At 51.5% G+C, this 10832-nt stretch overlaps 2 protein-coding genes across 7 annotated transcripts in view; one reads left to right on the plus strand and one right to left on the minus strand.

Annotated features, from left to right (window-relative positions):
* Positions 1-2457, plus strand: part of Zbtb46 (zinc finger and BTB domain containing 46) — a 66310-nt gene extending 63853 nt beyond the window's left edge. Inside the window, exon 5 of the mRNA XM_055596116.1 lies at positions 385-2457. Within this exon, the coding sequence (XP_055452091.1) occupies positions 385-789 (405 nt within the window). The 3' untranslated portion in view covers positions 790-2457. The remainder of the gene's footprint in view (positions 1-384) is intronic.
* Positions 2420-10799, minus strand: Lime1 (Lck interacting transmembrane adaptor 1). 6 transcript variants are annotated; one of them, XM_055596121.1, is made up of 9 exons: positions 10267-10799; positions 9368-9489; positions 9137-9194; positions 8979-9066; positions 8505-8866; positions 8218-8409; positions 6780-6913; positions 6046-6155; positions 2420-4764 (listed from the first exon to the last, which is right to left on the minus strand). In XM_055596121.1, exons 2-9 carry the CDS (start codon positions 9463-9465, stop codon positions 4568-4570), a joined length of 1239 nt encoding a protein of 412 aa, XP_055452096.1. In that variant the 5' UTR covers positions 9466-9489; positions 10267-10799; the 3' UTR covers positions 2420-4567. The 6 variants fall into 6 exon arrangements, 4 of the variants coding, with proteins under 4 accessions (XP_055452096.1, XP_055452097.1, XP_055452099.1 ...); XR_008718886.1 differs by adding an exon at positions 4852-5256 and having other exon boundaries at positions 4692-4764; positions 6046-6144; positions 9368-10799; XR_008718885.1 differs by adding an exon at positions 4852-5259 and having other exon boundaries at positions 4692-4764; positions 6046-6144; positions 9368-10799.
* Positions 10800-10832: the final 33 nt, after the last annotated feature.

Consider the following 10832-nt stretch of genomic DNA (forward strand, 5'->3'; position numbering starts at 1 on the left):
AATGGCAGCTGGGCTCCAGAGCTGCTCTAGGGCTCTGAGAGGAGCCTCTCAGCTTGCCCTGCGTGGAGGTTTGTAGGGAAGGGTAATTCAGGCAGGAGGAGTAATATGACCAAATGAAAACTGTATCTACCTACCACCTAGTGGGAGGACTTGAAGATGGGTATGTTGAGGCCTGGCCTGGTTTGTAGCTGAGGGCATGGCACTGTTTCCCCTGGTGCCTGTATCATCCCCAAGATGATTTGCTGCTCCTGGTGATATTGCCTATGTGGGCTCCAGATGGATGTTACCTTCAGTCCCTGACAGGGGCTGTCGTTCCTGTGTCTCTCATGTCTGTGCTCCTCACCCCCATATTTCATCCCTCCACTAACTTCTCTGTCCCTCCAGGTCCACAGCAAGGACAAGAAGTATGTGTGCAAGGTGTGTAGCCGTGTGTTCATGTCTGCAGCCAGTGTGGGCATTAAGCACGGCTCTCGTCGCCATGGTGTGTGTGCAGACTGTGCTGGCCGGGGTGTGGCCACACCACTGGACCATGGTGGAGGTGGTGAAGGCTCCCCTGAGGCACTGTTTGCTGGTGAAGCGCCATACCTGGAGGACCCAGATGATCCACAAGGGGAAGGCGAGGAGGAGCTGGGCGAGGATGAGGAGGAGGATGTGGCCAAATGGAAGGACGATGTGGGTCTGGCACATGAGGATGCACTGCTGGAAGATGACAAGGATGATGAGGACTCTCCGCAGGGGCCCCACAGTCCCTCTGGGGAGCCTGATAAAGACTTTGCCTGGATCTCCTAGGGGCTCTGCTCTAGTGGACAGGGTGTGTAGTGGCTGAATCACTTTGTCCACCTGTGTGTGTGTCTTAGTGGGTCTTACCCAGAAGTAGGACCATACTGACTTCTTGAAGTTCTTCCTCCAGGTCCTCCTCTGTCCTATCCCCCTCCCCCTTGCAGAAACTGGTTCTATGATCTAAGAATTGGGTGTAACTCCAGTGACTGGGAGCTCTAGGTCTGAACACAAAGTGAGGGGTGCAGTGTGGGTTTAGGAAGAGGGAGAAGGATGCTTCCAGCTGCCCAGGTGATACTGGAGCCCCAGCAGGCATGTGTAGATGTACGGGCAGGGCTGCGCCAAGGCCTGGGCATGCTTCCTCAGGGTATCAAAGGAGCCCTTTGCTTCGAACCTGACCAGGAATGCAAGATGAGTCAGTGCACAGGTCAGGGTCAGCACTGCTTAGGGTCATGAGGGCACTCCCCCAGACTGCAAGTCTGAGTAGGTGTTGAGTTTTGCATAAACACAAATGGCTCCATCCACAGCATTGCTCAATCTCCATCTGTCCTCTCCTGCTCAACTCCCAGCAGTCACGTTTTGGGCTATGGCCCTGTGTCACTTTGTCCTCTTGGTTCCTGCTGCTCCATGGTAGCTGGTGGAACCTAGTGAGCAAAAAGTCCCGCAACTCTCTTACCTCCAGGCTTTGGTGCTTAACACAAAATGGCTACAGAAGCCTCTCTGGAAGCCCTGGGCTCCAGGTGCTATCTCTGTGGGAAGCAGCAACGGGCAGGCCAAGGAGGGACGGCTGTCTGTTCAAGAGGGGACCTGTGGCTGGATGCTTTTCACTTGAGGCCCACAGGGTCGAGTTGCAGGGGCCACAGCTCTTTGTTCTGTGTGCACTTTCCTGGAGCACCCCATTGTGCACCCTGAGTTCTGCCTGCTCTTTTGCTGACCCCTCCTTGGACCAGATGGAGCTCAGCTCCTGCCTTTGTTGCTGCTAACACTGGAGGTGGGTGTTCCTAGCTGCAGTGTGCTGCTATGCCTCCCTGCCTAGGAACCAAATTTTAAAGTCAGAGACATTTTAAGGTGGTTACTACAGATTACTTGTTTTGAATTGTTTTTCTCACTTGACAGGACTCTATAGGAGTGGTTTCCTTTAACTCTTCATCAAGTCCTCTGCTGTATTTCTAAAGGCTCTCCAACTTATTCTGTGAAAAGTGTAGGCTTCACAGCTTTGAGGCCCAGAGAGACACTTACCTGCAGGGTAGACACAGATACTACAGCCTGTCCTCTTCTTGAGGCCATTTCTGACAAAACTATCAAGACATTCCATCCTTCACCCACCTCACCTCCCAAAGGCCCCCACTGCAGTGGTGTTCAGTGAGCATTCTGATGGGCTACCCCCAACCCTGTGCAGGGGCTCATCAGGCTACTAAACATTAGGGCCAATTAGAGAATTTTGGTTTTCCTTTCTCAAACACTAAGTCAAATGGCTCTTAATTTTTTTTTTTTTAAACTGGCACATCTATTCTCTCTAGGTCAGTAAGGAGAAGCCTCATATAAAACTGTAATTCATGTCCCAATGGTTCAGAGCATCTGCTAACCTGGTGACATTCCCCAAGTACCAGCTGCCTAAGCCACAGAAGAGTGCTGGACTGGGTGCAGGTTGCTTCCTATAGAAGGAAGGAATCATAGCTTTTATTGTTTTAAACAAAACAACAGTCAAAAGCAACAGGACCAGGACTCTCTTATACACAGCATGTAGGAACAGTTGCCTGGGAAGCTGTGTGCCCCTCCACTCACTGCCCAGTTGCTCTGAGACATGCTGGTTCTGAGTACTTTTCCACCCAGTATGGCAGCATAGCTAGACCCCTTTTACCAACAAAACCAGGTTGAGACTGTCTAGCCTTGTCAGGCCCCACTGAGGGCTCTCAGACTTAGTACCTTTCTCCCTCTTTTAAAATGCCTTTTCTACGTTTCTTATAAAATGCATTTGGAAACCAGACCTTTGCTACCACTGTCTCTGGGTTTTTGTATCAGTCCCTACTTCTCAGGCTGTCCTGCCCAGGACCCAGGACCCCTGGCCCACCTCCCAAGGCACCTGTGCCTCCACTCTCAGGATGTCTTGCTCTGACTGGCTCCCCTTCCAGACTGCCTTTGCTGGCCTTTCTGGGGTTTCCTGTTGGTGCCGCAGAGCACTTCCTTAAAACTAGTACTGTACCAGAACACTGAGGGTCCCAGTTCTGGTCCCACCACCTTCCAAGCGTTTGCCATGTGGCAGGCTTTGTTCAGGCTCAGTTTCTAATTGGAAAGTGGAATTCTAGAGATCCAGATGAACACATCCATCTCAGGAGGCATGGAGGGAAAAGACATATGTATTGAAGTTTTTTTTCTTTTAGTGTGACTTTTTTTTTAAATCAATGTTCAAATTAATAAATATTTTTTTATGAAGAAGAAAAATGTGTAGATTACATTTCACATTTTGTATTTTTTTGTGTGTGTATGTCTGTATTCTGGTGTTTTCAACACCAAAGTGGAAACTATAGTCCATGGGGTGGGTGTTGTTGAGGTTGAGGTGGGGAAGCGATACGACTTTGTATGGGTCTCTGGATCCTGATCAGTCTGTATATTTGGACTCTGAGTTTTGTGGAACAGGACACTGCTAAGATAGTGCTGTGACTCCACAGTTATGCTTCCAATTTTGCACATCTTCCTTTAAAAACAAGCAACAAAACAAAACCTGAGAAAATGCAAAACTGGAACTTTTTGCAATATTCTGAAGGATAATCTTACTTTGGCTCATTCTATGACATGTACAACTCCTGAGAAAGCCATACTTAATGGTGGTGTTATTTTTTAGATCCTATTGTGTTTTGTATGTGGCTCTTTTAGAATCACTTGTAGTGAGGGTGCTGTGTGTGTGTGCTTTTCTTAAATATTTATTTTTTTCAACATGCTTTCAATCTGTCAACAAAAAGAAAAAAAGGCAGTGTTTGAAGATGATTGTTAATTTTTTTCTGGGGATAATCTATATTATATTGACTTTATATTAATTATTATAAAGCTGTGTTTGTATTGAAGATGTGTTCAATATTTGTGGGAGGTTTGTCATAATCATTTGGTGGGGTTCACTGCTCTGTTGTCCTGCTTCTCGATAGCCACAGACAGGTAAAGATCACCTTCTCTATAGTGGTTCTTGCGATTTCTTGTCTGCCTAGATGTGCTCCAGGTTGCCTGTGGGTTTCCTCTCTGTGATGGGATTAGTGTAGACATTCTTGCAAAACGATCACTTTAAATAAAATGGGAAATTGCTGCTCCATGCAGATGCCTCCTGTGTGGTTTCAAATAGTACTCTTCTGTGGACCTCAGCCCGAGTGGAGGTAGCTGCCAGCCCTATTGCTTATTGTTCATTTCCTATTACCCTCCTACTTCCATTTCTTTCCTCAGGAGATAACCTTGGTTTCTGGAAAACTAAACCAACAAGCAAACAACTCCACACTTTTTAATTTTTCTCCTTGACTGGTATAGCCCAGACACATGACACCTGAGCTTCATTAACATGGTAAAATGTCAGCCCCAGGGTCCTGGAACCACTACCTTAAATGTGAGGAGAGACCTTCCCTTGACACCTCTCAAAGTGCATTTTAAACAGGCACTAGCAGGCCAGCTGACATCTTTAACAAGTCTGTGAGTGACAGATAGGGAAGCAAGCTGTCCCTGAGGCCAAAAGGACAACATACAGTTTGGTTTTAGTGCAAAAGGCTGGCTTCTTCTAAGGTACTTTGCATAGTCAGTCACCCTTCAATCTCTAGGAGTCCAGGGTCATCAAATCCCACCACAGGTTTGCTGTAGCTTCAGGCTGGGAGTGGGAAGAAGGCTGGGAAGCACAATCATGGATTGGCTCGGTCAAGGAACTGATGGCAGGCTTTCTTCCAGCAGCAGATCCCTGTGGTCCATGCCATACACTTTCTGGCACATCTTGGCATCCCACTGTCTTGGGACTTCCTGGAAGGGACATGCAGGGGGCATGGAGAACTGTCATCTGAGACCTTTACCACCTAGTACATGCCCGGCCCCTCAAACTACACATACCTCAGGTTGGCCCCAAGCTTGGCAGTCAGGGTTGGTATGTAGGCCTCGGCCTGTGGCTTCTGGTGGATGGGAGCCAGACAGCTCTGGAAGGAGCCACACCCCCTGTTCTGTTTCCCTCTAGAGTGGTCTGAGACCTGCCCCCAATCTCCATCTGTGGCTTCACCTGGCTGGTAGGCATGCCTGTGGAACAGCTGAAGAGCTGAGCTTGGTTAACAGCTGTAACAGGTTGGGAGGTGCTGGGGCCTCCAGCAGCTCTGGGAGCTCCACCCGGGGAAAGGTGAGTGGCACAGGGGTTGTAGGATATATGGGGGTCAGGCTGGACAGTCCATCAGCATGTTCCTACCAACACCCAGCTCCATGTAGTAGGAGTTCTTGCCATCACTCTGCTCTGGCTCTACCTGGCTTCTGCTGGGAACAGAGAGGTGAAAGCTCAAGTTTTGACTAGGCCTGACTCCACCCTGGCCAAGCCCCAAGTCCACCCCACCCCACCCCAGGTGCACCAGGTGGATGTGTGTCTGCCCCTTTCCGTAGCTCTTCCACAGGCACTGAAACATGACCTGTGTAGAGCTCTGAAGTGATAGGGGCCTAGGTCAACAGTAGCCACCCTATCTTGCCATCTAGAAAGTGGACTGCTTCATGGGCCAGTGGGGTGATGGAGTGAATGGAGAAGACTGGTCTCTGGCCAGGTCCCAGCCCCCGTCTCCACTGTTGCTGCTAGTGCTGCAGCTGCCTGAGGGATGAACCATGGCCTCCTTCCAGGGCTCCAAGCCAGACTCTGCAGGGACACTTCACTCAGGATCTCAGAAGCCTCAAGCTGCTTTGCAGAAGTTGCTGTCTGCTGGCTCTAAATCCCTGCTCATGAGCTACCACTTGTTCAGGTGAGTCTCGTAGAGTAGAGGCAGCTGGAAGAATTTGGCTTCAGAGACTGGAGAGGAGCCTCTCCAGCAAAGGAAGGGTAGGGGTATGTGGCATGACCAGAAATTAGCCTGGCCAGCCAAAAGGAGGTACAGGTTTGGCCTCAGTGAGGGGCATTTAAAGTCCGGATGCCTCTTTAGAGAAAGTGCAAGAGGCAAGCTTAGGCATATCAGGTTTGGGGTCACTGCTTACTCCATAGAGGCTTGATGGCTTCAGTGTGCCAGAATAAAAGAAGTTCTGGACTCTGCTCATACTTGAGCATAGATTTCTGAGTCTCACCTGGATTGAAGGTGACAGCTGGGGTCCCCAAACAGAGTTGGCTGGTAGACAGGTTTGTAAGGGCTGCAGCAGCTGTGACCTCTTCCAGCTGGGCTTTTCCTGGGGGAATTCTGGAGATGAGGTTGGGGCTCAACAAGTGCTCTAGACCCCTCTCCTGGCCCAGCATACATGTGCAGGCCTGTTTGGGCATCAGGCAAGGGGCCTGGCTCCACCCCCAGACCAGGTTGCAGAGCTGAAAATCTAGAAACCACAGAACAGGACAGGGGTCCATAAAAGGCCTGAGTTCTTCACAGCCCATGCTCCTTCCATAATGGCTTCTTCAGACCCTGGTGCTGAGCAGCGTTCTGCAGGCCTACTAAGCGGTAAGGCCAGCTATGGTTCAGCCCTCCTGAACCATACACATTAACCATGTTGTGCAGCGGCAGCTGTGGGCCAAGCACAAGGCCTAGGAGGGCGGAACAGCAAGCCTTTGACAGCAGTTAGGGAGTCAAAGCACAGGCAGGTCCCCAGGGGCCTGAATAGTCAGCTCCTGCTGCACAGACAGTCAGCAGTACAGGGCTGGCAAGTAAATAGAGGCTGGGGCCCCAGAGATTCCTAGATAGTCAGGTTGGGACCCTGATTCCTTTTCCACAGAGGTCTCCAAAGGCTGACATCTGTGCCAGCATCTACCGCTCCAACACACATTGGTACACATATATACATTCTTAGTCTTGAGGTATAAGGCCCTGCCTCACCTCTTTACTGGCACTGAGATATTCCCAGGAGCTGGAAATTGTGCTGAGGCTCCAGACTTGGTTGCCAAAGCTCCTGGGTCCACAGCCTGAGGTGCAGCTCTGAGAACTCCAAGCCTGCGACCTATAGAAGGGCCCTGAAAATGGGAGTGGGGGTGGAGGTTTCCATGTAAGAGTTGGCTGGGGACCCCAGAACTCCATTTCAAGTTTGCTTGGTGCCCAACATCTACACCAGTTGCAGCTGGTATGGATCATACAGCTCCACCATAGCCCCAGCTCCTGCTCTGGTGATGGGAAGCATCTGCTGGCCTCTCAGCCTAGCCTGACTGACCCACGGATACATACTGACATGTTCGCACAGGCTGATATAACCCCAGCTGCCATGCTCTCAGAGCCCCAAGTTTGGCAGGCTAGACCCCATCTTTAAAAAGAAACTTTGGCAATGCCTCTGTCCACCTGTAGCCATGGTGGTGTGGGCACAGTAAATGGCGCTGTGCACTGACCCAGGCCCTCTGCACTTAGCCAGAGTCATGATCTGCAGCCCACAAGAATCTGGGGAGGCTACAAATGCTAGGCCTCGACTGAACCCAACTCCTGTGGCCTCTGCCTCCATGGCTTATGTCTCAGAATTGACACCGGATTGTCTCGCCCCAGCCCCAAGTTGGGGCAAGGTCAATGACCCTCTACCCAGGATCTGGCCTCCAACTGCGCCACCTGAAGTGGCCTAACTGCCACCTCACCTCCTACATGCTCAGCTCCGCCCAGTGCCCACGTCTATTGGTCTACACCTCAGTTTGTCCCGCCCCTGGCATGGCGTTCCCCCGGGTGTGTGTGTGGGTGGGTGTGTGTGTGGGGGGGGGGGTGGGGGGGGGTGGGTGGGTGTGGGTGGGTGTGGGTGTGTGTGTGTGGCGCGCGCAAAGCTACCAGAGCTAGGAAAGGGTTAAAGCTTCTTGGCTGGCCTCTTGGGAGCAGATTATTATTTAACACCTACTGCCTACTGCCACCTACTGGTGACAGGTTTCAGGAGGATCTGAAGATCCAAATCCCACTCTTCCGTGCTGTTCCAGACCCTCAGGCTTAGGAAACCACCATGGCAAAAGGCTTGTTTGCCTTCTCTCCTGCCCACTGACTTGTTGGTCTGATAACCAGCATGGCCTCAGAGGCCAAGGCCCACAAACTCCCAAAGACTAGAAAAAGACATCTCTAACCCTTTCAGAAAACTCCCACTCCAAATTTTCCACCTTAAAAAAAAAAAAAAAAAGAGCAACCGAGAGCCAACCTTCTGTGACAGAAATTTAATAGGCTACAGGACTGAGATTTGGGGTGGAAGGACACAGAGGAGCTGTAACCAAACCCTGCTGAAGCAGAAGCCTTGGTACTCTTTCTGTATCAATGCATGTTAATAGACAGGATATGGGGGCTCAACTGCTCAGGGACTCACCTCCCTGATGCTTTCATACACATTTTCTAAGGGACCTTGGTTCATATCCTGGCCCCTGAGAGCGATGGCCTCATATTCCACACCACTCTCAAGAGCCAGCACTGCCCTCCCACCATAGGGATCCAGCTGGTCTGTGACAGGTCTTGGGTCTTTCCTTTTGGGCTTGCAGACCTTGGAGTACAGGACATCCATCTGAAGAGAAGCAAACCCAAAGGAGGGCTTGGCATTGTCTTCTGCAAAGCATGGGCACAGTCCCATCTACCCTGCCCTACCCAGGCTGACATTACCTGAGTAGCTGGGATCACCTTAGCCTTCTGCTGCAATTCTTGGTAGCCCTGCTCTGTCCCTTTGTGCTTCTGGACACAGGCATACTCGGCCCCAGGACCAAGCCTGGCACAGCTAATGGTCAGCTGTGTTCCAGCCCACACCACAGGGCTAGCAGCCAGGCTGGCCCTAGGAATTGCAGCCAGCCCCACATTGGAATAAGTGGCCTCAGGGATAGGAGAAGGTGCAGTTGCAGGGGCAGCAGGAGGGGCCCTGGGCAGCTGCCGTGGTGGAAAGGCAGACGGGAGTACCTGAGACCTGGTGCTACCCCTGGACATCTCCAGCCAGTGTGGATGCAGGAGATCCATGCTAGCAGGCCGTGGGGCTAGGGATGAGATCAAAGCAGAGGTCACTGAGGGGCTAAGGCAACAGAACTAGCCCTCGTGGTGGGAGACTGAAGCCAGCCCTACACTTCTGGTCTCCCAGGAGGAGCTCACCTATGCTGGAGCATGGGCCTCGGCGCAGCTCATGCAATCTGGTGTCAGACTTGCTGAGGGAGCAGAGATGGGTCTGTCTCAGCAGTGACTAGGGGCAAGGAAGGCTAGTTGATTCCCTGCTGTCCTCACCCTGACCCCAAGGACAGTCTAGCACTCACCATTTCCACTGGTATCAAGCTGCCCTGTTGCCCAGTTTGTTGCCTCTGAGCTCGCTTCCTGGGGGCAAAAGTACTGTTAGTCCAGTAGGCAGAAGAAGGTGCAGAGGTGGTCAGATGCTGGTCCAGGCTCAGTGTGGAGGCACATGCAGAGCCCTAATATGAAATTCTCTGTGGTGACTTCTGGCTCTGAGCCATGCAAGGGTGAGGGCAGAAAGAACCCTAGGCACATACCTGTGGCAGGCTGTGCATAGTGCCCACAGCCAGAGGAGCAGGGAGAAGCACCCCAGGACCCAGAGAGCTAGTGGGGCTGAAGGCACTGGTGGCCTCATCCTGTGAGGCAGGAAAAGGGGCACCTAGGGACAAAAAAGATAAGACTAGGGGCTGGCTGAGAGACCAGTGCACACCTGCAGCCTACTTGCAGATCTTGCCCAGCTAGCGGGTTCTTCCTCCCTGGTTGACTCAGCACACCGGAAACCCCCAGGCCTTGCATTTTTGCCCTGCCCTGGGAACACTCCTACTCTAGTTAGGGTTCCTGGTAAAAGAGGTCTGCCTACTCCTTTAGTTATCAGAAATGGCTATGGTGGTAAGAGGAGCATGGCCAGAGCAGCTATGACCTGAACTGAACAAGGCTACTAAACTCATTGTGGTTCATACCCCATCACCTCGGGTAATCTCTGACAGCACTGACTTTCAGCCACAGACCACAGACAACTCCAGCCACCACTGACCAGGAGTGAGCCCTTGTGTCAGGTAATGTTCCTAGACTGCTTACTACAGAAGCTTAGTTGGGGGTCATTGAACAAGAGGAACTGTTATGAGGGAAAATTACCCCCAACCTACTCCCCTCTTCCCAGAGTTCTTGCTTTTCCTGGAGCTGCCCTCAGTAGAGGTGATTAGGGGCTCACCCAGGAGTTTAGGATGAGCAAAATCAGGGTGAACAGCCTTCTGAGGAGAGGGCCTATATGTTCAGGCTTGGGGTGTACGCTTCTTACAGAAGGGGCCCAAGCTGACTAACCTGCCTACAGCCAAGTCTCAACGGCCTGCCTAGGCAAGGGACTGGTCCTCCCAGACCCCAGGGCTTGGAGAGGCTTGGGGACTGTCCCAGGATGGAGGATGGGGCAGGCACTTACCAAGGCCACTGTGGGGTTGCTGCCTGGGTCTGCATAAGACAGCCAGGAAGATCTTTGTGGGCTGCTGGTTGAGCGCCTCGCCTCACCTCACTTCCTGCATATCTCAGAGCACCTCCCAGCAGCCACACAGCTCTTGCGCAGTTGCTCCCACAGTCTCTGCTCTCTTCCTCACATCTCATCATGGCTTTTTGCCATCACTAGGCAATTATCACAAGGACTATCACAGTCCCCTCCACCCTAATGAGGCAGATACTCATTAATGAGGTGAAAAGAGCAGGTCAACTGGATGTATTATCTGTGGCAGCAAAAACCAGAAATGAACCCCAAACCCACTTGAGTTAGGCCTGCCTGCTTTTCTCACTGACAGTGTCCCTAAAAGGCCTTTCCACTTCGCATACCCCACCTGTTTGTGAATACTGAGCATTGACAGGCCTTCTTACCCAATTGGTCAGAGAAGAGAGAATGCTCTTCTCTTGTACTCTTGGACCCTGGACAGAGGCAATAGCCTCATATGGGACTCCCACAGCCCACCTGTCTGTTGCCAGTACCTACACAGATCCCTTTGT

Source organism: Psammomys obesus, unplaced genomic scaffold, assembly GCF_907164565.1.
Source record: "Psammomys obesus unplaced genomic scaffold, mPsaObe1.curated_primary_1811, whole genome shotgun sequence".
Lineage (NCBI taxonomy): Eukaryota > Metazoa > Chordata > Mammalia > Rodentia > Muridae > Psammomys > Psammomys obesus.

What these genes read in the sequence shown, in the direction of transcription:
- Lime1 (XM_055596121.1), bottom strand. Translation starts at nt 9,465, where the DNA reads ATGAGGCCACCAGTGCCTTCAGCCCCACTAGCTCTCTGGGTCCTGGGG. An exon ending in AGGCCCATGCTCCAGCATAG is followed by an intron (nt 8,867 to 8,978) that starts GTGAGCTCCTCC and finishes TCTCATCCCTAG; the next exon opens with CCCCACGGCCTGCTAGCATG. An exon ending in AGGTGATCCCAGCTACTCAG is followed by an intron (nt 8,410 to 8,504) that starts GTAATGTCAGCC and finishes GCTTCTCTTCAG; the next exon opens with ATGGATGTCCTGTACTCCAA.